Below are 25,858 nucleotides of genomic sequence, written 5' to 3'. Positions count from 1 at the left end.
CAAAGGGAAAGGGAGAGAGAATCTCAAGCAGATTCCTCGCTGAGTGTGGAGCCAGACTCGGGGCTCGATCCCACAACCCTGAGATCATGACCTGAAGCCAAAATCAAGAGTCAGTTCGCTTAACTGACTGAACCACCCAGGTGCCCCAGGTTACGTTTTTATGTATTCATTTGTTTACTTATTTATCCATTCAGTAACTACTTACCAAGCACCCACTATGTGCCTAATCGTATATTAGGTTCTGGGAACACAATGGTGAGGAAAACAGAGCCCGTGTGTTCACGAAGCTCTTGCCTTATGGGGAGACAGGTAAGTAAGTGAACATGTCCTACGCAGGACAAATACTGGTATATTGGGGGTGTAAGATGTTGTAAGAGCACATGTGAAGGCCTCCAACTGGGGAGGTCTCCTGGAGGTGGCATCATCAAAGTCGTTACGTAAATGGAGCGCACGGGAGAGAAAGGGAAGAATGCCAGGCTGGAGTCAACGTGGGCTGAGGTGCAGAGCTGGGAGAGAATCAACAGTTCTGGGCAAGTTCACAGAACAGCACACGGGAGTGGGGAAGGGCACAGAGACCAGGGGCTGTAGAGGCAGGTGGGCATAAAACGGGAAAGCCCCTGAAAACCACTTTAAGTAGCTCTGCCTTCTTCCTGAGGTCAAGAGGGAGCCGTTAGATGGTCTTAGTCTGGGGAGTGACATCAACTGACACTACACGGTTATGAGTGGATGGGAGGCAGGGCGATCGGTTAGGATAATATTGCCACAGTCTAGGCAAGAAGGTAGGGTGGCTGAGAGGGAGAAATGAAGGATGGTGGCCGCCTTCTTGCTTAGGCGGTTGGGTGATGGTAGTGGAGCTCTTGACTGAGATGGGGAACGCAAGGGGGGAGCAGGGCTTTTTTGTTGTTGTGCTCGCTCGGATAATGAACAGTGTTGATATTACAGCAGTGAGCTGTGCAGTGGGGAGCTTTCGGGGGGCATTTGGATCTGCGGTCGTGGGGGGAATTCAGAAGAGAGAGGCCCTCCGGACATGCGTATCTGGGAGCCATCAGCATGTAAATGATCTTGGGAGCCCTGGGAGTCGGTGAGTTTATAGAACAAGAGCGTGTTGAAAGAGAAGAGAGCTTACATAGAATCCGGAGGAACCCCCACATGATGCCTCTCCAGAACAGTCGAAACCCACATGGAGACTAAAAAGGAATCGCTGGAAGAAATAGGAGGGAGCCCAGGAGAGTGTGGTATTAAGGAAGAGATTTCAAAAAGGAAAAAGTGGTCATCAATCTTAATGCTGCTGAGAAGTCCCCTAAGGGGAGGACGAGAAAATGTCTGTTGGATTTAGCGACACGTGGGGGTCGCTGGTTATCAGAAGTGAACAGTTTTGGTGTTGGTGGGACAGTGGAGAGATGATGGTGGGTGGAAGGGTTAATGAGCCTCGGGAAGGAGACGCAGTGTGTACAGGCAACCCTCAGAGCGGAGCGGCAGAGGAAGTAACCGAGCCAAGGTTGGCTTCGGCAGGGTGGGAGCCTGGAAGGGTAACGGCCGGGGAGTTCAGGAATCAGCAAGGAGGAGGCTGGGAGTTGAACCTCAGGCCTGGAAGTATGGTCGGAATGGAGCTAGATGGAAGGGAGGGAAGGGCGTGCTAGGGGTGTTTGGAGATCAAGGACCTGTTCTGGAAGGGAGAACTTGAAGGGTGGGAAAGGAGGTTTACATTTAATATTTTAGAGGAACAGCCGTGGTTGGTGACGGAAGACCTGGAGTGCTCTAAGTGCCTCCTGCAGTGGGCCCGTTCGTTCAGTTCATGGCACCTGTTACAACACTACCATCCACTTTCTTGCACACCCGTCTTCCCACGGCCTGCATTCCATCCCCTGAGTCAGCGTTCTCAGCAGCTCCCGTGTCTCGGTTCACTACCAGCTGGCACTGCGCAGACACTTTTCCTATATTATCTGCCGTCTTCCTAGCAACCTTGCACGTGGGTATTGTGACTCTAATACGGATGGAGGAACCAGGACCCGAGCTATTAGGACATGCGTACAACTCTGTGGCTGGTAGATACATGGCGCAGACAGGATTTGAACCCAGCTTTGGTCAGGCTTCAGAGTCCAGGCTTTTGGCTGCACGTTTCTTAGACTATAAACTTCTTGGTGGCAAGAAGCATCTTGGCATGGTAGCCTTGGGATTTGATGCCTGCGTAGAATGGGAACTCAAAAAATGCTAGATGCGTGAATGAGTGAAAATATGCCTGAGTGGTGCCAAAAGCAACACTTCATACCATTATCTGAGGGAAAGAAAAGGACCAGCACCCAGAGAGAGAAAGGAGGATAACTGGGAGGCAGAAGAACAGGACAGCAAGATGTGGCAATCGAGCAATGCAAGGGGTCTCTTCCGGCCACTGTGTTTATGACCAGGGAGCTGGACACATGGCCGTGGCATGAGCGTCAGCCATAAGGTCTCCCACCTATTCTGGGGCCATCCTCAGACCCCCGTCCTATCAGGGAGTGGCCCAGAACCTCCAGGGGAGGAACTGAAAGGGGAGGGACCTAGGGAGCAAAATTCACACGGGAGGAAAGAAGAACCCCAAACCGCTAAGTGACATTCAACTTCGCGTTTCCTTTTTACAGCCTGAGCTGGAGTTTCTCTCCAGACCTTCCTCCAGACGTCATGGGTGTGCGCACGTGTGCGTGCATGTGTGGCGTGGGGCAGGACCAGGATGCCCATCCGTTGTCCGGGGAACACACACCCCCATCTAACGTGGCCTCGAGGCCCAGGCTCACGTCTGCCGGGCACGCCACCTCCTCGCCCTGGGATAGATGTAGTGAGTCAGGAACGCAGCCTCCTCGCAGGGAGCGTGCGTCCCGATTTGGGGGAAGTGGGAAAGTCTGGTGGATGGTGTTTTGTTTCTCTTTCTTGACCGTAATCGAATTCCTCCCCCACCCTCCCTGAATAGCAGGAAGGAGCATCTCCTCCTTCCAAGCTTTCAGAGACAGTATGTGCTTCCTCCTCGGGCCTCCGTGGCTCCCTCTCATTCCTTGCCTGTTCAGCAAGCTTGTCAATTCACCGTCCTCCCTCTGAGCACTGTAACCAGCCCATTTCCTCCCTGGGTGGCAGGGCATGAGGCCTCCTGGGCCAGTGCGGGGAAGTCCTGGGGCCCGAGGCTGGTAGCCTGTCACCCTCAGTTTTCCACACCACACCCGCTGCGGCCCGAGCGCCTCCCCCACCTGCGCGCCCGCACCAGCCGCTCTCTGCTTCGGAGGCTGCGCCCCGGGGAAGCGTGTGGGCAGCCGGTGGAGGAGCGTGGGGAGCAGATGGGACCCCTTGGACCGTAGGAGCTTTAAAGGATCATGGAGCCTATCCTCTTTATATCACGGATGAGATTGAGGTCCAGAGAGAGGAAATTCACTTGTTTAATCCCTCATCCATCCGTTGGTCCTTCCCTGTACCCAGGAAATACTCATCATACACCTGTCAGGCCCAAGAGATCCAGCGGGGTGGGAGGGAAAGGAGGCCTTGCTCTCAGGTGGCTTTCATTCTGATGGGAAGAGGGAGACCGTAAACCTTGAACTTGAAGCCACTCACCCAAGGCGGGTTGGCATCAGAGCTCAGAAGTCTGGACCTCCTGCTGTGTCCTTTCCAAGGATCCATACGTGGTCCCTCCTTGCTTCCTGGGGGAACATTCAGTTCCGTTCTTCGGTCCAGGTGGAAAAGTGGGGAAGGAGTGAGATTGATTTTTAGTTCAGGTACATCGGGACAACAGAGGGGTTGTGGGAGGTACCAGTAACTTTGGACTGGTTGATACTAAGGCTTCTTTTTATTTTGGTAAAATATGTATAACATAGAATTTACTGTTTTAACCGTTAAGTATACAGTTCAGTGGCATTAAGCACAATCACATTGCTGGGCAACCTTCACCACCATCTATCCAGAGAAGTGTTCCATCCTCCCCCATTAAACACTGACTCCCCCCAGCCCTCAAGACAAGGAATTCTCAGTGTTTTGTGCTATGGACCCTGGGGGCCATCTGGTGAAATCCATGAACTCTTCCTTAGGATAATGTCTCTAAGTGCATAAAGTAAAATACGTAAGATTATAAATGGAAACTCTAAATATGGATATCAAAATATTGTTAAAAATCATCTGTAGTATAGCATATGTGTGATTCTTTGTTATCCTGTTGAGCTCAAGGAGTGGTTGAGTATCCGCTGTATTTTTGCAGGAGTGGTTTGCATAAATATTTCGCTATAAATGCAACACTTCTGATGTGGTATGCAGATACCTACACTGTCAGTGACCAAGCCACAAGTACAGCTAATACAACTGGTTAGTTTTTTCTTTTCTTTTCTTTCTTTCTTTTTTTTTTTTCTTTCATTTCCCATTGAAGGAGCTGCTAAATTTTAGGTGGGGATTGGTGAAAATAAAGATGTGATTGTTTTCTTCTCCAAGTTCACCAGCCTCCTGAATTCTGTCCCTGGACAGCTTGGGGGTTTTGTGGGCTCTAGGTCAGGAAGCCCTGCCAAGACAGAGTTTACCTTGCCTTTTCTGCCTAGAAGGGCCGCGCACCGGGCCAGGAGTGTGCTGATGGGAAGGATGCGGTGACAGAAATCCTCGCCGTGCATGCGCCCTTGAGGGAGGGAAGGCAGGAGCATCACAGGAACCCAGCCAAGGGGGAAAAGGTGCCCCCATTCTCCCCGAGCCGCCAGCCTGCTGTCTGGGGTGGGCGGGGCCAGTGCCCCCTGGAAGTGTGCCTTCTGGCAGCTTCCCCGCCCCCCTTCCACCCCCTTGTCCAAAGGCTCAATGCAGAAGGGAGCCATATGGTCCTTTGTGGACACATTTTTCCTAGTACAGTATCGTCCTGGTGTGAATGCAGGGCCCGGCTCTCCAGTGTCAGCTGTCCCTCCCCTCCCCTGCGGCCCCCATCCCCCTGCAGCCAGCCCAGAGACGAGCAGGTTGTGGGGGGCAAGCTCTCTGAGTCGGGGAGCCCTGCAGACTCGGGGCGACTGAGTCGTCTTTCAATAACACCCACACACACACTCCCACAGAAGACTGTTGAAGTGAAGTCAGATGTCTCAAAGTCAGATCCCTTTTTAGTATGAATTTGCTGTGTCTCATTCTGAGCACTAATTTCAATTTAATTGCAAGTGGCCTGAAGCCTCTTCAATAGCAGTAACAAATGGTTTGATTTTGTAAACTTCATCAGACTGCATTTTAAATGCGACACAGTAGCCCAACTCGAATGCCAATGAAGCACTGGAGTAGCTCTCTGTTTACTAATTATCCGTTTTTACTCCAAGCCACGCTGGCTGGCTTGTCTGATTAAATCGGATTTGTGGGATAGAGAACAGCTAGCAGAGTTTTCTCTATAGTAAACGAGATTGAAACTATGGGCCGCCTGGCTGCACACTGTAAATTATATTTCCTTTTAAAGGGGACGTGTCGCTTTTATTTCTCTGTCACCCCTCCTGCATATTAAACTTTACGGTACAGAAACGGACCAGCTCATCCTCCCCGAGTAGCCGGCTGGCTCCTGTTACTTTCTATGTTGCTCTCCCAAGCACCGGAAGGCAAACCGGTAGCCAGATCCCACGCTGCTCCGCCCAGCTGTTTGGTTTCTGTCCTCTCTCTTCTCGCCTTTATCCTGGGGTGAGTTTTCCTTACCCCATTATTCTAAAAGGCACCTGAGATGATTTGGGGTCTTTGAATCCATTCCGAGGAGACCAAAGAAGAGTTCTCGTGGTAACATGTACTGGGACCGAGCCCAAAAGGTTTGGCGTTTCAGAAAGATCCCGAGGATGGGTGGTGTCCGGCTCCGGCAGGCAGGGGTGGCAGTGTAGACCATGAAAGAAGATTGTCTGTTCCTGAAAAATTAGACTTGCTCTTTTGGTTCACTCTGGAATTGAAATCCTTTCCTCTGACCGGAATGAAATGAAGATCACCTGCTTCCTCCCTATGATGCACCCGAGAAAGCCAGGGCACAGGTCCTGAAGGGCTAGGATGTTGGTGGACCCGATCCGCGCACCCAAGGTTGAAGGTCAGGTTCAGACAGCCGGTGTGTCCTCCCCTCATGCCCTGGGGCCTGGGGTCTGGCCTAGAGCTGCTGGGTTCTCTTGTTTATTCCTCTCTGTCTAGGAAGGCCACCTCCACCCTTCATCCTTCCTATAAAACTCTCTCTCTCTCTCTCTATCTCCATACAACGAACGCAGGGCAGCCCTGAATAATGTGTCATCAGACTGAGCTTCAGCTCTGCCATTGCTAAGACCTAAACTCCCGAGAGCTTGACCTGCCCCACCCTCTCTCTTGGTATCTGCCTTTGTGCGGGAGCTTTTAATATTTTAATTTGCTTCTGAATGTCCTGCAAAATTAACGGTGTACGCACTTTCCCCCTTTTCGGCCGTTGCGTGCGGTACAGTACGGGAAGGCCGGCCGTGCCTCTGATAGTCTGGTTACCGTGGGAATGAATGGCCACCACACTCTCAGGCTCCCAGCCTCCTTTTAATTGTTGACAGTAAAAAGCGTTTAAATGCTGCTTAATTTGTAATCATCTTCTGGGGGGGAAAAGGAGAGGAACCATTAAAATGTCAGTAAAATGAATACGTCCTTCTCTCTTTTTTTCTTTGGTTGGGTTTTGTTTATTTATACGGGGTTGCTTTTTCTTTTCAATGCCTGATGTGTGTCAGATATTGAAATGGTTCTGTAACAATCAGCATTTCACTTTATTTTGAGTATCTGTCCCCCCAAGCCCTGCTCCCCCCCCCCAGCCCATTCTGGGTCTCTGGGTCTTTGTCTGCCTCTCTCTCCTTGTCTATCCCTGCTCTTCTCTCTGGACCTCCCCCTGCCTCCACCTTGCTGTCTCTGGAATACATCAGGAGTTTATAGGATGTGTTAAATAAGACCCCAGCTGAGTTGTTGTTTTCCCAGAGACCCCTCTTGTGGGCCCCGGTTCCTCCCCTGGGGGCTCAGGATGACTCGGGGCAGGCCTGGGACTGGAGAGGTTGACTCTCTTTAGAAAATGTCTTGTCCACCTGATGAACCCAAGTGTTGAAAGAGATCTGGTAAGAACTTACTATACCAATAAGGACATCGGGTCTTACCTTCCGGTGGAACCACCGTGCCCTCCCATGAAGGCCTGGACCCACTATTGAGACTCCCAGTGCGTGTTATGTGTAGGCACAGGGCCCCAAGGAAATCAGAGGGTCTGGTTCTCTGACTCACCCTCTGTGAGGGTCACTTGGGTGTCTTCTCTGTCACGGCAGTGCTGGGGGGTGGGAGAGCAAGGCCTGCCCCCTGTCCCCATCCCATCAGCACAGAGGTCTGCAGGTACCCTCAGGCCCAGTGACTCAAGAATTGCCATTCTCAGTGGATGGCCCATTCTGGAAGGAACTAAGCAGGTAACTAGGAGTCACTTGAGAAAGGGCCTACCAGGTTTTCTCAAGTCTTGCTTTCCCCATCTTCCTAAAATTCCCTGTCCCACAGGGCTGCTTGAGAAGGGTTTGGGCGTGATGGACCTGGATTGGCCCCTAACAAATTCTCACTCAAGGTTAGGTCTTTTCTTTGCCTCACCCGTGACTATCCCTCTGTGAGACTGAGACGATGGTTTCCAGTGACACCTCGAGATTCTCTTTAACTAAAAGAAGGCTGTCAAATCAGACCGAAGGAGAAATGCCCGAACTACATCTCAGTGGGAGAAAGGATCTTTCAGTTTTCAACAAACCTAGAATAATTGACTGTTAGAGTGGAGTAAGGGGAAAGTTTTCTAGGATCATTTATTTCCACCTTCATTTTTCCAGCGAGGAAACGGAGACCCAGAGAGGTCTAGCCACTTACCCAAGAGTGCACAGTGAGTTAGTCACTGAGCCAAAACTTGAGGACAGGCTTGCAGGCCGAAGACCCCGGTGCTTTCCACTCTTCCACCCTCTATCCACTGGGAGTCTTTAGTGAGAAGTCATAGAAAAGAGTAGGGCGAGAGGACGCAGGTAGGATAATTACCCTGGCCTGTCCTTTCCCATGTCATCCTAACTTCCTACCACATGCTTCAGGGGCTCTTTTCCCAGAAGCGTCCAGGAGCAGAGGAGTTAGAGATTGAGGCCTGCAGAGAGCTGCAGAGAGTTGAGGGTTCAGAGCCGAAGACATGCCAGAGGGACTGAGGGAGGAACCCATCACCCATCGTAGCTCTGTGCTGATTCGCTACCCGCCTACCCGCAAACTTGCCAAGAAGGGAGCCCTTTGCCTTTGGAAACCCAGAGAGTGGACAAGTGCGTGCCTCTCTCCTTTGAGCTTTATTCCTGTTGAACAAGCTGTGTAGAGAAATCGAGGAAGGCGGTCGTCTGGGTCTTTGCTGGAGAAGCTGCACGCCGGGTCCCCAAGGCTATGCTTTGTCCACCTGCCCCACCCCCATCTCCTCCCAGCCTGGTCCCATCCTGAAGGCCCCGCTCCTCCACCAGAATGGCTAGTACCTGCGAGAAGCTTCTGATCCCCAGGGCTGGGCCCAGGGGCTGGGCTGGGCTAGGCGACAGTGGACTGCTGCCCCTTTCCTCTCAGGGCTGTTGAAGTTGGTCCAATTTTTCAATCGTGGGCCAATTAGTTTCACAAATGGGGGCCCCCGTGGTGCCAGGGCACATTTGTTCCGGGCCTGCGCACTGGCCGGGCCCCATTGTCCTGCCTCCCGCCCCCGTGTGGGCCCATTGTCCTCGCCCCCAGCGGGTGCTGCTTACCGCTGATTTATACGGGCAGGCGTCCTGCAGGCTCCAGGCTGCACTGCCACAGCTGGCCGAGGTGCTTAAGGCCGCGGACCCTGTGACCTTTGCCCCAGTCCTGCTGTCATTTTGAAAGTTACAGACCAGAGGGCTGCATACCTCTCTGGATTTACTTCCCACCCCAAGCCCACCCCCTACACACACACACACACACACACACACACACACACTCTCTCTCTCTCTCTCACTGTCTCACACTCTCCATCTCTCTCTCTCCCCACCCCTTGTTCCCTTCTTTCTCCTCTTGCTCTCGTGGTGGAAGTTTGGATTCACGGATGTCTGGAAGGCTTCAGGAACAGGACTGGGAAGTGGCTGCAGGTGCAGGTGGGAAGTACCAGGAGAGACAACTGGTTGCTTCTGGTGCGGAGGACACTGTTACTTCCCCTTGTGTGGCTTTTAATCCTTGGCTTCCTTTCTTCTGCATCAGATGCCGAGGCGGCAGCAATGGAGGCACACATTCCCATCAGTTTGACATCTTGCTGTTGAGTTTGCCCTTGGCACCCTTTCTGCCAGGGGCCTGTGCCCCCTAGAAAGCATAGCCCACCAGGAGGTAGATCAAGCAGGGAGGCGGTCACGTCACCAGGCAGCAGAGCACAGATCTGGTCCCCTTTTAACCTGTTGACTCTCTCAAACCAAACTCAACTATCTTCCCCTGTTTTACTTCCTTCCCTCCCTTTTCCACCCCCTTTCTTGTCCCCCTCCCCCAGTTTCTCCTCCTCTCTGGCTCGTTTGTTGGAGTGATTGACAAAATTAGTAAATCCATTCATGTTACTTTTATTGTGCAGGTCTCAATAAATCCCCTGTGTCCGGGGTGCACCTTAATGAGCTAGTGAGCTGACAAATTTGTTTACTGTAGCTGGAGGTGCCGAGTAATGAAATGCACTTGTGTCTGCAGCTCACTGCTAAACAAATACAGTTTTCTGGAAGCCAGCATTGCTAGTGGCTGCCTGAGGACGCAGCCACATTCCCCCAGAGACGGAGAGGGTGTGCGCGCACATGTGCACAGGGGTGTGTGCCTTGAGACATGTAATCACTCACCCATCCATGGCTTAGTTTTAAAACAAATTTGAATCAGCTCCTTCTAGCTCCTCCCCGTTTTGGTTATTCATTGAGAACTCTCGGCTCCCTGGACTAATGATAGGAAACCCTAACATTCCTCCTTTCCCTTGTGGAAATGGAAGGTTATATAGATTGCCTTCCAAGATTCAAGAGAGAAAGGAAACTGGTGGGAGGGCTGGATGAGGAGACTGGAATTGACAAGGCTGAAACCGACAAGAAGACTGGATGCTAAGGTTTTTAGCTCCAGGCTTGGTTTGAGAAGAGGTAACTGAACAGATGATTAAAGATGCCCCAGCAGCAGGCGACTTTGCACGTGGGAGACAAGCCCCCATGCACTGGCTTGTGGCTAATCTGGTTCGAGGCAGGCCTCCCGAGATGTTTTCTCAGTCTTCTCTAGCTGTCCTGTGAGGGAGGCCGACAGCAGTAAAGGATACAGTGGGGCTTGTCTCCCGCTCTCGGAATCTGTCTTTCTCAGCAGTCAGTGGGCTGACACTTGCTTGGACTGGGGACACTGGACCCTCATTGTGCAAGCAGCTAGCCTTCTGAAGAAGGCTGGGAATTCAGGAGCTCAACCCAAATGATCCTGTCACTTGTGCCCAAGAGAACGGCTAGCAAGGGAGCTCTTGGCCTTTTCTCCAGTAGATCCCTTGAAAAGGAGCCAAACCCTAAATGATGGTATGGGGGGAGTCAAAAGGGAGGCACCCCTGCTGTTGTCATGACTGGGCACTCATTTCCTTTCTGTCTGCTCTCTGTCCCTGCCCCCTCTGCACCTATAGCCCTCTCCATCCTCTTGAGATGCAGACAGAGCCTTCCCGCCTGTGCTGTGAGTCAGCCTTGGGCTGCTTGTCTCGGTCTTTTTCTCCTGCACAGTGGATAAGGCAGTTCTAACGTGTTCTTTAACAACAACCTGGGGGGGGGCGGTGGGTAGTGGTGGGCAGGGGATGGAGCAAGGAGAGAAAGACAGGGAAGGGGAAAAGGCAGCAGTCTCAGTGATGGCTTTGGTGTGTGGCTACCAGGGTTGCCTCTGGCCGGAAGTGGCGTCCAGGAGGTCAGAGGGAGTAGACCTGTGTGAAGGATTTGGGGGTCAGGTTGGGGGTGGAGGGTGGGAGATGATTGCAGTTTAAATCAAGGTTTTTGCAGTCCCCTTAAAGTTGATATTTTCTTCCTCTGGGGAGAAAAAACAAAACTGTTGGGGGTGGCGGGGAAGGCAGGCTGTTCCTTTGCTGGGTGAGGTTAGGCGGAGTTGGACCTGCAAGTCCATCTGTGGGCCGCGTGCACGCACGTACACATAGGCATGCACACAGTCCAGCACACACACACGTGGCAGCCATAGCTAGCTTACCAAAAAAAGCCAGAGTATATTTAGATCCCTCTGCTCTTTTGATTAAGAAACTGCTTATGCTGGAGATAATAAGACCTTGTTCCAAGAAGGTGTAGCATCTGAACATCTTTCCCAGCTGTGTACCCCTCTGATCCTGTTCCTTCCTTTCTATTAGAGAGCTAATTGGTATGGAAATGGCACAGGTGTAAACATGAGGGTTTGTGTCTCATAATTTCAGACCCGGTCATCACCTGGGTGAAATAAATATCCTGGATCTATGTCACCCCTCCTGCCTCCTGTTCCACCCTGGCCTTGGCTTTCTCCCATTCTTTGGCTATAATTAAACTTGTTTTAAATCGAGAGTCTCTGAGTTGGGCATGCCCTGCAGCCAAAACAGCCGTGCTGCCCTTGGGGGTGGGGAGTGGATGAGCTGTGGGTCACCATCTCCAGAGACAGAAGGGAGGCAAATGGCAGCCCCAATATTTGCATGGGCCCTGCCCACATTACCTAGAACCAGGCTTTTCATTCAAGAGGTTATTTCATTCCATAACCTCTTATATTACCTCCAGTGATAAACCACATCAGGCGGACACCCTTGGAGTACAGCTCAAGACTGAGCCCCATTCATTCTTCGGAAGAGCAGAGGAGGTGCTGTTCTTTGACCTGATAAATTATTTCCTTGGACCCAGGCCAATTTATGTGCCCGGTTTACATTATGATTTCCGGACTGATAGAAAACGGTACATTTGCAAAGTTTGCATACTCAAAAACATGTGTCCCTTGCCTCTGAACAGCACTGGGAATTTGCATCTGGAAAGGGTAGGTGAGTTAGGAAAGGGAGTGCCGTTTCCTAGAGAAAGAAATGAAGCCCAGGGTTACAGCGCCAGGCAGGCCGCTCCTCGGGCCGGCCAGCTCTGAGGTTTTCTGCCGTTTCACTGCGTAATGTGGTCAAACTGGTCCTTCTGTGGTCTTGGTCTTTGCTTCTTGCCCACAGAGCTCAAACGTGGAGTGAGATCTGGGGAGATCTGTCTGGCCTACCAGACAGACACGAGAGGCCCCAACAAGAACAGATGCCTGTGGGTCACTTGGTGTTACTAATTTCCAAAGAGAGTCTTGCTGGAAGTGCTCAGTAATGGCTTCATTTGGTCTGAGCTTTTCTCTACCTCTAGCTGTCTGGCTGTCTGTACTGGGACTGCCCCCACCTCCGGCCCCTCATCTGCCCTTTGCAATTGTCCCACAGCTCCTTCTTTAATCTCTTACGCACCATGTGGTCGCCGAGGGCCTACGCTACGCCAGGCCCTGTGCTCTGGGTGGGGGGATATAGAGATTCGGGGAACAGTTGCTGCTTTGGAGGGCTTACAATCTAGTAGGCAGAGCTGAATGTCAAAAATAAATGCGTCAAAGGGTTTTATGCGCTGTAATCGTGAGGGCTTAGGGGAAGAAGATGTTCTTGGAACGGAGTCCTAAATAGCGTAACTCATCCAAGATGCCTCCTCCAGAGTCGACTTCCTGGAAGCCGCAGCCCAGAGTCGATAAAGCAACTTCAGCTCGTCTCCTGCGCAGGGCTGCCGGGATCCCCATCCGGGCCGTCCACTGCTGCAGGAGGATGCCCAGCTGAGGGGGGAATGGAGGCTGGAATCCATCCCCCTTTGCTCGCCAGAGCCGTGTGCCCAGGCAACTATCTGTGTCTGCCCAGAGGAAGAGGCATGATTTTCTAATTCAGACAAAGGCGTCGTCTGGGCTGGCACGGGCTCTGCTACCACTTTATGGGTATCTCACTTGATGCCCTCAGCAACGACAGAGTGGCCAAGGATGAGCAAACTCCAGTCCAGAGAAGTTCAGTGACTTGCTCAGAATCACAAGGCAAGGAAGTGGCAGAGCCGAGACCCCTGTGCTTCTTTTGTTTTCCTTGTGTCACGCTGACCAGGTGATTTCTGAAGGTTCTCTGCAAGCCGTGGAGGCTCCTCCCGCCTCCCCAGTGGAATCAGGCATGAGGTGTCTGTGTAGCAGAGGAAGGAGCACCAAGCCTCTCTGGGGCTCGGGCGGTGCAAGGAGCAGAGTCACTGCCCGGCCTCTTGCCCGGCTGCACATCTCACGGCAGCTAATGAATTGCTAATACAATTTTCTAGATAATTTTATTTCCATAGTCCCACATTTTAATGTGTTTCCAAAAGCTAGCATTTATTTGCTTAATCTCCCAGTGTAATAGAATCTGCCCTGACTCATCACACATGCGAACAGTCAGCTAGGCAGAAACTACGGCAAATTGTTTAATAACTCCAATCTAGTCTCTGGATTTTTAGCTTGCATGCACCAGTAGCTTTCTTGTGTCTCCTCCACTTCTGCCCCCACCTTTGCCTTTTTAAATATTTTTCCATCTTCTCAGCTGTTGGTCTCCAAACAGAAGAGAGGGGAGCGTGGATATGGGTCCTCAGGGGTGACTTCTCTTCATCTCTGCACCTCGGCTGGTGTATCAGTGGCAAAGGAGGCCCCCGAGCCTTGTGAGATGTCCCAGGAAGGGGAGAGGGGCCCTTGCATGGACATGGTAACATTTCCTTCCCAAGTAGTGATGCTGTCACTTGAAACCGGCTGCCAGGGTGCAGAACTGGCCATGTGGGGACTTCTGGTGCACCACGCTTCCCGACCGAGCCCCCTGCGCCAGGCCCTGTCATGCCATCTACCGGGACCTCATTTCTCCACTCCTCCTCCTGTCTGCAGAGTCCCTGCCCTGGTCTGGGCCCCACCCTCCTCCAGTGGTAGCACAAAAGCCATCAGCTCTCTCTGCTTCCAGTCATTTGCCACTGCTGTCAGTCCCCACGCTGTCCCCAGGGCATGGCCCTTGCATAAAGGTTGGTTCCTGCTGACACCCCCACCCCTCGCCCCACCCTGCCTCTCTAGACACCACATAGCCCACTGGCCCCACTGACCTTCCCTGCTTATCTCCATCCTCTGGGGCTGTCGTGTGTCCCTGCCTGCTCTGAAACTCCCTTGTGGTGTTTCCTTAGCCTGGCCCCTGTACCCCTCCTCCCTTGGCTTCACAATACTCTTCATTTCTCAATGCCACAGTTCTCATGGAGTCACCCTGTCTTATCCCCTGGCGGGTCACCCTGTCTGTATCCCCAACTAGCCGGGGACCCCAGTTCTGTAGTTGGTCTTAGCATCCCCTTGTCACCTTGCAGTGCCTACACTTGGCAACTGCTCATGGAGTGTGCTGCATGGACACGAAGTGGGTTCAGACCATCCTGAGAGGTATGGATAGCCTAGGAGGATGGCTTTGAGGAGCCTTGGAAAGACCCGGGGGGCTGAGTGCTGTGGTGTCCTCAGTCCATCCTGCTGGGGGTACCTGCCTGCAGAACTCCTCTGGGCCTGGCATTGTAGGGTCCCTACTGGGAATGTCACACTCCCTCTGACCCAGTTGCCTCCCACCCTGGGGATTTCAGGGGATGTCTAAGGAGAAATCTGGGCTGCGGAAGGGCGCAGCTTGCCCACGAGGCCTGCTCCAGCTTACCAATTCAAGACAACTGTTTGACATCTGGCTGAATTGGGGCTGGTGCTGGGGTGCTTGGGATGAAACTGCCAGGGCAGCCGTGTCACAGACTTGCTGCGGATGGACTGCACACCTGGGCAAGTTGAGCTGGCCGGGGCGGACCCTGAGCGCTCGCCATCAGACCACTCCCCTCAGCCTGGCGCAGCCAAGCACCCCGTTACCTCTCTGAGTTCTTGCTGGGCCCCAGACATGAGAAGGCTTCAGAGAGCTGTACCTTATGACTCTGCTTCCAGCCCACTTCCCCTGGTCTGGCTTTTCTAAGCGTCGCTGGAGCGTGCCCCGGATGCACTGGGGCTCCCGGCCCAAGCGGGGCGAGAGCTGACGTGCTGTCATCACCGTGCCCCTTCCAGAAGCCCAGACAGACAGGCGGCGTGCCCCAAAGCAGACGCGGGCCCAGCCCCGTGGTGGCTGAAATCAGACAGACCTAGGGGTTTTCAAATCTCAGCTCTACCTCTTCTGACTGTGACCTTAGGCAAGTTGTTTAATCGCTCCGTTTTCCCATTTGTAAAAGGGGGGATGAGAATCCCTGCCTTGTGGGGTTGGATGCTGTGTTAACTGAGATGGCAGCATAGACGAAGCACCTGTGTTAGTTCCTTTCCCTCGCGCTTGTTGAGGCGAGGAACAAAGCGGTGCTCTTGCTTTGTGTTCAGACTTCCCTGGACCTGGATGCTGGCAGCAGCTGCCCGGCCTTCTGAGTGTCTGCACGGGTAGCTGTAAGGGGTGGAGGACGGGGGCATGGAAGGGTCTGGCCTCCCCCCTAGTTCATCCAAAACCCAGCCACGAATGGGACTGAGGCTGTGAGAACAGACCACCCCTTTGCTCTCTCCGTGGATGGGCCAGGGTGGCAGCAAGGTCTTCACGCTGTCTTTCTCTTCACCCCCTTTCTACCCGGAGCTCCTTGATTCCACACTGAGCAACCAGTGCTCTGCCCTTCTTCCCCTCGGGCTGCATTGACAGATGTGAGGCCTGTCCATCTTTCCCACTTGTGTCCTTTACACGGTCGGGCGGTGCAGGGCTGAGCACCGGTGATACTGCCCAGATGCCAGCAAGAGGGGAGCAGATGAGCTTCCCAGGGGAGCTGACATGCTTAGGGAAATAGGATCCAAAAGGGTGGGCAATGAGCTACCAGTGAGGACTCCGATGGGGGGGTCCTAGATGCTTCCTCATGTGCTGCTGTACCCAGACAGGCTATGGTTCCAGGGCAGGATCAGAAAGGGGGTTGAGAACGAACAAGATAGCAGCTTGCCTTTGTAGGGTACCATGGGGTACCTACCTGTGCTTGCGATCACTGCAGGGAATGACCAGACAGAATGAAATGAAAATCTCATGCCACTCACTAGCTTAAAATCCTTTGACAGTTGCCCATTGGTCTTGAGACGCAGCCCAGATGTCTTCATGTGGTTTTCAAGACCCCCATATGACCTGGCCCTGCCTACTTCTTCCCCTCCACTGTCCCCCCACCTCCCTAGCGATGCTGTTCTTCTGTCTGATTCTCTGATAACTGCGTTTCTCTCAAGGCCCAGAGTGTTCATGGATGCTCTCCCCGCCCTGGTCCTGTGTGCTGGGTGACATCTGTGATGAAGCAGGGACTTTGTATAGTTTCCCATGGTGAGATCCCCAGTGCCCAAAAGGGAGTCCTCCTTATAGAAGGTCCTAGAATAATATTTGTTGAATGAGGACACTTAAGATGCGTGCCTCGGTGAAGGGAGAACTGGTTAAAAGAACAGGGTCTGTAGCTAGCCTCTGGGGCAGACTCGGACCCAGGCAGCCTGGGTTCAGACTGTGTCTCTGCACCTTCTGAACTCTGTGGAACTTTGGACAAGTTGCACAATCTCGGTGCCTCATTCGCCTCATCTGAGAGGTGAGCGGGTAGAGCCTGCCTTCTGGAGACGGGACTTTAAACTCGCTCCATTTGACCCCTGGCTGGCACGCGCTGTCTTCATGAGTGCGATCCCCCCCCCCCCGAAGACCACCCCGACTTCCCACCTCCTGCCCCAGCCTCCAAAAAGCCCCTCTGATAAGTGCCCTCTTAGTGCCCTGCCTTTGACACAGCACCCCACGCGGCTGCCGACGCACGTTTGTCGTGGCGACGGATTTGATTGTCTCTCTCTCCCGCTAGACTTTAGGTGTCGCAGGGGTGCGAGGTAAGTTGATCTTGTCCAGCCCCGGAGCCACAGGCTAAGTGCCGCATCCACGCTGCGGGGCCTGGTCCGCCTCCGGGTTCGCCCCTGAGCTGGGGGGCAGAGGCACAGCCTGACCCGGGCTCCTGGCTCTCGCTCGAGCCCGGCTGAGGCCACGGTGGCCTTGTGCTGCACCCTCCTGAGGCTCTCCCCGCCCTGTTGCCCGCAGGCGCCGACATGGCCGTCTTCTGTCTGCTGTGCGGGAAGCGTTTCCAGGCGCAGAGCGCGCTCCAGCAGCACATGGAGGTCCACGCCGGCGTGCGCAGCTATATCTGCAGCGAGTGCAACCGCACCTTCCCCAGCCACACCGCCCTCAAACGCCACCTGCGCTCGCACACAGGTAAGCCCGTCCAGGGGATGGCAGGGCCCGCCTCTGGCATCGTGTCTGGATTTACCTCCAAAAACAGAAAGGGGAGGTGTCAGGCCAAGTAGGCCCTCGGCCCTTCTTTGCTCAAGGTGGGCATGGAGGGGCTTCCGTTGTGCCGGTAAATGTTGCTAGTTCTTCTCCCCATCCCACCTTGGGGTCCCAATCTCTCTGCGCTCCACGGAGAGGGTATTCATTAGAAATGCAGGCTCTTGGGTCTCCCCCTCAGAAACTCTGACTTCACGGCTATGGAGAGGGCGCCAAGACTCAGCGTGATGGATACATATTCCCAAAAGATTCTGATGCAGGTGGACCCAAAACCCATTTTGAGAAAAGCCTACCCGCTTGGTCTCTACCTGTCCGTGCCACAGCCCTCCCTCTCCCTGTCCTCCACCCCATGGACATGTGCTCTTGCCGTCAGCCTCAGGAATGTTAAGAAGGGGTCCTGCTTGCTCTAAAATAACAGAAGCAGATTTTCTGTCCTTGGCCATTAACCTTGATTCGGGGAGACGATGAGGGCATATAAACAATGAGCCAGATGATGGAGCAGAAAAGTAGTTGTGAGTCAAGGGGTTGGGCCATGTGTCCAGGTCCTGGCTCGTCCCTGCCACCATACTCTAGGTTGACCTCGAGGACCAGGAGGCACGTTCCTTTCTGGTAGCAGCCTCTGATCCCCTAGCAAGGTAATGGGTGACTTAAATTCATTCCTTTCTCTATGACAAAATTGGTCTTCACTGACTACACGTGGAAAAAGGAGTGTCCCTTTCTGAGTCAATGTGTGTCTCTGCTTGTGTGTGCTTTGTCCTGGGTTTAGAGTGAGAGTGGGGGACAGGGTGGGGCGGGGAGACAGAGAGGCAGACTCCATATCGGGGTCTATAACAGGGTGTATGCTCATATCTCTTGGAGAAGTGCCTCAAGACAGGAATGGGGGGACCTTCTCTCTCCTCATCCTTGGGTCTTGTCACAGCTCTGGGATTAAGTATGCAGGCCAGACCTTTCTTGGGTGGCAGGCTCTGCTGACAGAGGGACGGGCTTTACTTACCATGGACTGAGCAGGTCTGTCCTCCCAGCAGTGCACATCCTCATCCAGGAGCCTGCCTGGCCTCGCACTTCTGAGGTCATTCACTTGAGGGGAGCATATTGCCTTAAGCATCACCTGACTGCTGGCTTGGAACGATGGAGGTTTGCTGGCGTAAGACAAGGGGAGGTCCCAGAGAGTAGGGCCCGACAAGAAGGGCCAAGGAAGAAGGGATGTCTTCTCTGTAGTGACTGTATACACATGTCCTGCAGGTCTGTGCACTCTCCTGTCCACACCCCCCCCCGCACTGGGTCCCCAAGTTCAGCCTTGACAACGTGGCCGGTCACCTTTCAGCCACTTCGGAGCATGCTGCTAGGTCAAATCAGTTGGCTTCATGGGGCTTGAATGACCCCAACCTGCTAATAAGTCCACTCCGGATATGCCCTGCTCTGCCCGTGCTCCCTTCCAGGAGCGCAGACATCAGAATATCACCTGCTCCTGTGTCCGTCATGGCACAGATCTGCGGGGAGGGGCTGTCTCGGGACAGAGTTTGGGAGAAGTACTTGTTCTAGGAAACGTGGAGCACGGTGCTGCCCACACGCGTGCACACAGACACCCATCGACTTTCACACCAGTGAGGCCCCGTGCACACAAGCCCTCCGCAGGCCCAGCACACCCCCCACACAATGCCTCATTAATATTCCGTTGTTCTTGGCCCAGTTGCTGCCGGGGCCGGGTGTTTAGCATCGGCAGCTGTGTTTGGTAGGTTAGGCCAGCCACGCTCTTGGCATTGATGGCTCCCTGATTCACACGGCTCATCATATAATAAACTCTCAGCTGTGCTAAAGGGCGGGGCTGCCAGGGAGGGGCCCGAGGAGCTGCCGGGATGGGGCCTGGCTGGTGCCAGGGAAACCACCAGGTGAGGCCAGGCCGCCGGAGTCACAGATGCACCGGGCAGGCCAGAGGGGCTCTAATTAGTCTCGTTTGTCCTGCACTTAATGTCAAGCTCATTAAAGAGGCTACAGAGTTAATCAACATACGACAAATTGGATTTTGAGTTCTGCAGCCAGTTCTGTGTACATTATGGCAACACTGACACCATTAACTCTCAGGGTGAGGGTTTTAGGCCAGGTGCTTGCCATGCTTCAAAGTGTGTGTGTGTGTGTGTTTTCTTCTAAGTTCTTTTTACTCCTTTCCCTGGGCCGACTCTGGAGATTTCCTATTTAAACTCATTTAACATGTGATCCACTTCATAATTAAATTCATAAAAATCTGATCAAACAAACCTCTCTGCCTTAACCCTTTGTTTTTTAAACTCTTAGGGCCCCCCTCTGGAGGGAAAGGCACAGACGGCGGCCTCCCCCTACCTCACCCCCCGGCCGGGCGGCTGCCGATGTACGTTTTAATTACCGGCTCTCGTTGGAAGTCTCACGTGGCCCTTGCTTTATTTATTTATTTATATCTTAATGAGGATACTGAATCCTTGATTAAAGTCGTTATCGTTGCCAATTCGGCAGGGAGGGGGAGTCGGATATCAGACGGGGGCTGTGTGTGCAGACGGGGGCTGTGTGTGCAGACGTCTGCACAGAGAGGGAGTGGCATGCGGACACAGGCCCGCACAGACTGACCCTCACTCAGACACAACTAATGAGGACCAGGGTCTGCACGGACCTCTACTCCCCTTGGGTTAGGTGGGGCTGGTGGCTGCGGACCAGGGCGGTCTGCACAGCGCTGGCAGAGAGAGGGCGGGTAGGTGCCGAGAACCCTAGGATTGGGTCTGTCCCCAGCCCCTCACGTGCCTCTGGGCCAGGGCTGTGCCTCCTAGATGGGCAAGAACCGGTGTCAGGGGCTGGTCTGCACTTCCAGCTTCTCCGTCGGACTGTCTGACTCCTCGCGGGAGTGCTCCCCCCACCCCTCCCTGCCTTTGGGGCTTCTTGCAGAGAGAGAGAGCCGGCAGTGAGCAGACCCCAGCATCCACTCCCCACAGAGCCTTAAAAACCCTTCAGAGCCATCAGAAGAGATGAGAATTTATGTGGGGACAGGGGCCTGCGTTTGAGAAGGGGGGAGGTTTGGTTAGCGGCCTGAGGAGGAGAGAGACAAGAGAGTAAAATATCATTTTAAAGAGGAAGTGAAGGCACAGGCATGCGAGTCTATAACGAGAAGGACAATTTATGCCCAGGCACGAGTGCAGTTTGACATGGGGATAATGAAAAAACGTAGGTCATTGTGGATGCCTTAAACCTTCAGCAGCTGAAGAAAATGTATGAAATGCAGAGGACATTACACGGTTGGCAGCCCCGCACATCTGCAGAGGGACAAGTGAAATACAGTGGGCCATTCTTTACCATAAACTGTGGTTGTTGGAGATGCAGCCCAGAGAAATTGTAATTACAGTGACAAGACGAATCAGCGATATTTAAATATTCATGAACAAAGTCTGGGGTGATCCATCTATCTTTATTGTCTCTGCCTTCACTCCTGTAATAAATAAGTCGCTGAAGGCCTCACCTTTCAGCCCCCAAAGCTTCCACTTTGGGTACAAAGCAAAAGATGGTGAATCCCCACACCCCAACCTCACACCTTCCAGGGCCTGGCAAATGCAACGCACAGAACGGAGGCTGACGGGCACCCCTTCCAGGCCGAGGGGCGGCCACTCTCCCCGAGCACCATCTCCCCGCCCTTTCCCGAGCGTGTTTTCTGGGTCGGCCCTGTGCTGCGTACCTGGGCAGCAAGGATTAACGAGACTCCCTCCTTGCCCTTGAGGCGCTTCCATCTAGAGGCCCGGTGCGCATGGCAGGAGAAACAGGACAGCGCGTCACTTGGGCATCTGATAAGTTATCCCGTGTCCAGCCTCAGAAACCAGATCTGAATCCCGACTCCGCTGCTTACGAGCTATTTGACCTTAGAGACCATCTAAGCATCTCATTCTTCCCATCTGTATGATGAGAATTCTGCCTCTCTCATCAGGTTATTGCAATGATTACATGATACGATGTGTGTAAGGTTCCTAGTACGGTAGCGAGCCCTCAACAGATTGGGCCGTTTCAATTAGAAAGTACCATAAAAATTGTCCTGCTACTAAAATTCCACCATGCTAGATATTTTTTCTCTTTTGAGACAGAAGAAAGTGACTCAGCTTGCCTGGGTAGGAGGCACCAAAGGGACACTTCTGAACCATGGTGACGGTGACGTGTGAGCTGGGCCTTGAAGGGTGACTAGGAGTTTGCTGGGAGGAAAAGAGGAAATCAAGCAGAGGGGATAGCTGCTGCAACTGTGGGGTGGGGAGAGAGCAGAGTGCATTTGGGGGACAGCGTGTTCTAGTTCCCCAAATTGTAGGGTGGTTTCGAGGGTAGAGGAGGCAGTCGGGCTGGAATGGCTTTTGCCCCTGACCTACAGGAAACGGAGAGAAGGTAGCATGGGAAGCTGGGGGGCAAGGTGTCAAAGCACACTGGTCTGTTCTCCCCTTGTGGGGGCCTGCTTGCTGGGGCCTGCTGTTCATCCCTGAACCAAACGGGCTCTCTCTTCCTGAGACCGGCTCTGGACCCACGGACGAGCCCTGGGCTGCAGTGAAGTAGTATGTGTGCACACGCACACCGCCCAGTTCACACCAGAGGCCAGAGGCGTCCGTGGGTCTTGATGTTGTCTTTGGGGAACAGCGGCGAAGACAGGCAGTCTCATTTTCCTGGCGCACTGAACATGCCCTGCTGTCTCCTAGAGAGGGGATGGGGAGGCAAGGCCCTGATCCAGCCCCTTGTCCCTGCAGGTGACCACCCGTACGAGTGTGAGTTCTGTGGCAGCTGCTTCCGGGACGAGAGCACGCTCAAGAGTCACAAACGCATCCACACAGGCGAGAAACCCTACGAATGCAATGGTTGTGGCAAGAAGTTCAGCCTCAAGCACCAGCTGGAGACGCACTATAGGGTGCACACAGGTACGGAGGACCGGTGAGGGCCCCCGAGCTGGCACAGGGACCTGGGTGTCAGGGGCAGGGGGCAGGTGGTTCTCCAGAGCAGCCCAGGTGAACGTGGTCCGAGGCTGAGCCAAAATGTGGAACGTGTTCTGGGAAAAGTGAGCACGATGGCCCTTGTGCCGACACCGGCAGGGTCAAGGCCGAGGCAGACATTGCTAGTCGATCACCACACACTGTCCAGGAGCCCAGACTGGCCTTCCAGGCGGCCACGCCAATAGTTTGCAGATGACATCGATCTGTGAGTCCTGAATTGGGGTCAGGTTGGCCTGATGACCACAAGCAAAGGCTGGCGTGGTTTCTTGTTCCTGGGGTCTAGGGGGCACTGAGTTAGGTAAGGATGAGGGCTGGGATGCTGGGAGTCAGATGCAGCTCCTTGCAGAGAGCAGAGGCATTCAGAAACCCTTCTACGTGCATGATGTTTACCATCTCAGAGGGCCCCCGCGTTGCTTTTTATGTAAGAGAAATGTGATCCAGTGTGGGGTCTGGGGACAGAACGCGTGGAAGTGGCCCCGGGGTCCAGCACTGCCCGACTTGGGGCACTAGCCTGCAACAGGCCATCCCGCACACATCTTCCCGACTCCACGTGCGGTGACATCACGTCAGCGGCTTCGAGTCAGCCACGTTGGGCGTAGTCACAACACGGCCACGGGCAAATGCACAAAATCCCACCTTTCCGGAGAGCCGGTTGTTAAACATATTTACCAGCAGCACGCTGCAGGTTGGGGGGGTAGGTAGATATTCAGAAGGACTTCCTATGGGGATAAGAGGTAGTGGAAGGTAGTAGAATCTAGCAAACTAGGAAGCCTCCTCTGATCAGGGGAAATAGCTGTCCTGACCAGAGGACGGGGGACAGATGACTTCAGACAGGTCCTGCTGGCCAAGGGGAGAGTTCGCGTCCATGTGCAGGGCAGGGGCGGGCGGGGGGGGGGGTTGGAGAACGGAGGAAGCAATAAGGAGAGGATACTTCGTTGTCATAGCTTTGCTTTCCCAGCTTGAGCCACAAGGAGAGCCTCGGGTGCTTGGTGCTGACAGCTAGAGTCACTCTGAGCATTTCTCAGAGCCCTGGGGCTTCCTTAGCCCCCTGCCGGGGATGTGACCTGGCGAGCGGATCATTAAATGCATTGGTGGTGACTATTGTAAATAGTGGGTCGATAGTTAGATCACTTTGGCTGTTCATTACTTCATTATTTGCTGGGGCCTCTGCACAGAGGAGTATCGATAGTGAGATGGCTGGCCAGTTAATTACTGTATCGAAACAAGGTTCCCTCACAGCCTCTGCTCAGCTCCAGGGGACTCTACCCGGGAGGAGGGTGGGTGGCAGCTAGGGTGTGGCCGGGCACTCCCAGGCTGGCTGTCCCTTCCCCTCATTCTAGCCTCACTGGGAAGGCAGGGTCCGGGGGCTGCTTCTCGGAGCCTTAGAGGAACAGGCAACCCGGATGGAGCATGTTTGAAGGACAGGGTTCCCCCACTTTCACCCCCCACTCCCCACCAGCTGTAGCCCTGAAAGGACTCTAGCCCTTGTTCCCCTGGAAGCAACCGTGCTGAAGAGCCATCCCCAAGGGCTTTCGGGACCTCGCTGCCCCTTTCCTAGACCCTCCTATCCTTTCTTCAGAAGGGAAGATTCTGGGCCTCTGGGAGGGTTGAGAAGAGTAAGGCAGGACTAAGGGTGTCTGAGCAGCACTGCAGCCGCTAGCTGCACGTGGCTGGTGAGACGAGCAACAGGGAGGTGCCACGGAACACGCAGCTCCGGGTGCCCTGGCCGCGCGGCGGGCGCCCCACAGCCCTGCGGACCAGCAGCTCCCGTACTGGGTGGTGCCTCCATCATCACGGAGAGTTCTAGAGGAAAGCGCTGAACTAGAGGGACCGACGCCCCAGCAGGCGTGAGGGGGGTGCGAGCTTCCCGGGGAGGCCCTCACGGCCCTGTCGCTCTGTCCTGGCTCTCTCCCACCCACCCCCAGGCGAGAAGCCCTTCGAGTGCAAGCTGTGCCACCAGCGCTCCCGGGACTACTCGGCCATGATCAAGCACCTGCGGACGCACAACGGGGCGTCGCCCTACCAGTGCACCATCTGCACGGAGTACTGCCCCAGCCTGTCCTCCATGCAGAAGCACATGAAGGGCCACAAGCCCGAGGAGATCCCGCCCGACTGGAGGATAGAGAAGACGTACCTCTACCTGTGCTACGTGTGAGGCGGGCCGCGGGCAGCCGGCGGAGAGGCGCGTCTGCGGGGCGAGGTCGGCGGAGGACTGGGCGAGAAAAGAGAAACAGAAAAAAAAAAAGGAAAGAAAAAAAAGAAAAAAAAAGGAAAAAAAAGACAAGAAAAAGGAAACCTGATAGCTGTCTAGCCTTGGCCTCTCTGTGGGGCTCCAGGTGACCCGGATGCCCGGCCACTGCCCGTCCCTGGGGAGGTGGGGGGAGCCTCTGTCCCTCCTTTCTGGCTGGAGATTGGCCTCATTTTCTTGGGTGGGGGTGGAGGTGGTTGGTTCAGCTCAGATGGTGGTATATTTTTCTCTTCCCTCCACCCAGACCCCCCTTTTGCGTCCAGAAGTGGAGACTAGAAGGGGGGGGGAGCCTCTGGTCAGAGCCAAACAATCTTCCTGTCACCCTCTTGCTGACTTCTCAGAAGAAGGGGGCTGGGGGCAGGGAGGGGGCCTACAGGTGGGGGACTGGGCCGGGTCATGAGTTGATGGTCACAGTGCAGCTCTGGTTTGCTGGGGCAGATTGGGGTGGGAAGGGCTCCCCTTCCCTTCCTACCACTCAGTTTGTCTGTTGCTTCCCCTGTACACACCCCCCCCACTGCCACCACCATTCTGACACATGCCTCCCCGTGATTCCTGTCCTCCAAGTGCAGGGGCGCCCAGCCCCTCATGGACGGACGGGGTGGGGGGCGGTGGGGAGGCGTCTTCCTCCTCGCCCAGCCTCCCTAACGGGGAAGCTGTGTTTGACTCCAGAGTCCCCACCCTGCCCTCAGCTTTCTGAGAACACAAAATAAACAGAGTAGCCCACCCTAGTCAAGCCCTGTCGTGAGTGAGGTCCTTGCAGAGCTGCTTTTGCTTCCAAAATGGGAAAACGTAACTAACTATATACTGTCCCACCAAACAAACCCGCACAAATCCCTGCAGCCCCATTTCAGTCCCTAGGAGAAGGGATCCATGTAAGGACCCGCTGTCCAAGACAAGGACGCGGATGCCCTTCTCAGAGAAGGGGACACCCTGCCCAGGGGTCCCGGTAGCTGGCCGGGGATGGGGGGACGGGGGCAGGTGCTGAGTTGCACTGGGGACCCCAGCCCTGGTGCGGAAAGCAGCACAGAATTCCTGGCTGGGGGGGGGGGACAAGTCCATAGGGAGGAGGAAGGAGAGGAGGAGGAGTTGAAAGCGCTTTGGCCCTTGTGTTATGTTTTGCTTCTTTTCTGTGTCCCTGTTCCCCTGTTAGCACATTGTACTTGAATTACCTCAGTTTTTTGTGACCTCATAAGCTTTTTTAACCCCTGTATCTCTTTTTTGGTTGGGGGTTGGAGGAATAGGGAGGACGTTCTTTTCTGTTTTTTGTGTAAATTAAGAGTTGGTTTAATAGACTTCAGCCGGCCTTGGGCCCTCCCCATCCCAGCTGGAAGGAGTTGTACTCAGGATCTGAACGTGAGCACCTGGGGTCAGCAG

At 54.1% G+C, this 25,858-nt stretch overlaps 1 protein-coding gene across 3 annotated transcripts in view; it reads left to right on the top strand.

Moving 5' to 3' along the window:
• ZBTB16 (zinc finger and BTB domain containing 16) overlaps positions 1-25,212 on the top strand; it is a 180,526-nt gene extending 155,314 nt beyond the window's left edge. For all 3 annotated transcript variants that reach the window (XM_040631206.1, XM_040631204.1, XM_040631205.1), the window contains exons 5-7: positions 17,021-17,191; positions 21,997-22,164; positions 24,162-25,212. In XM_040631206.1, the coding sequence (XP_040487140.1) occupies positions 17,021-17,191; positions 21,997-22,164; positions 24,162-24,391 (569 nt within the window). In that variant the 3' untranslated portion in view covers positions 24,392-25,212. The remainder of the gene's footprint in view (positions 1-17,020; positions 17,192-21,996; positions 22,165-24,161) is intronic.
• The last annotated feature ends 646 nt before the right edge of the window (positions 25,213-25,858 follow it).

The sequence above is a fragment of the Ursus maritimus genome, unplaced genomic scaffold (assembly GCF_017311325.1).
Source record: "Ursus maritimus isolate PB19 unplaced genomic scaffold, ASM1731132v1 scaffold_16, whole genome shotgun sequence".
In the NCBI taxonomy this organism is placed as follows: Eukaryota; Metazoa; Chordata; class Mammalia; order Carnivora; family Ursidae; genus Ursus; species Ursus maritimus.
This window is presented reverse-complemented; position numbering and strand designations above follow the sequence as displayed.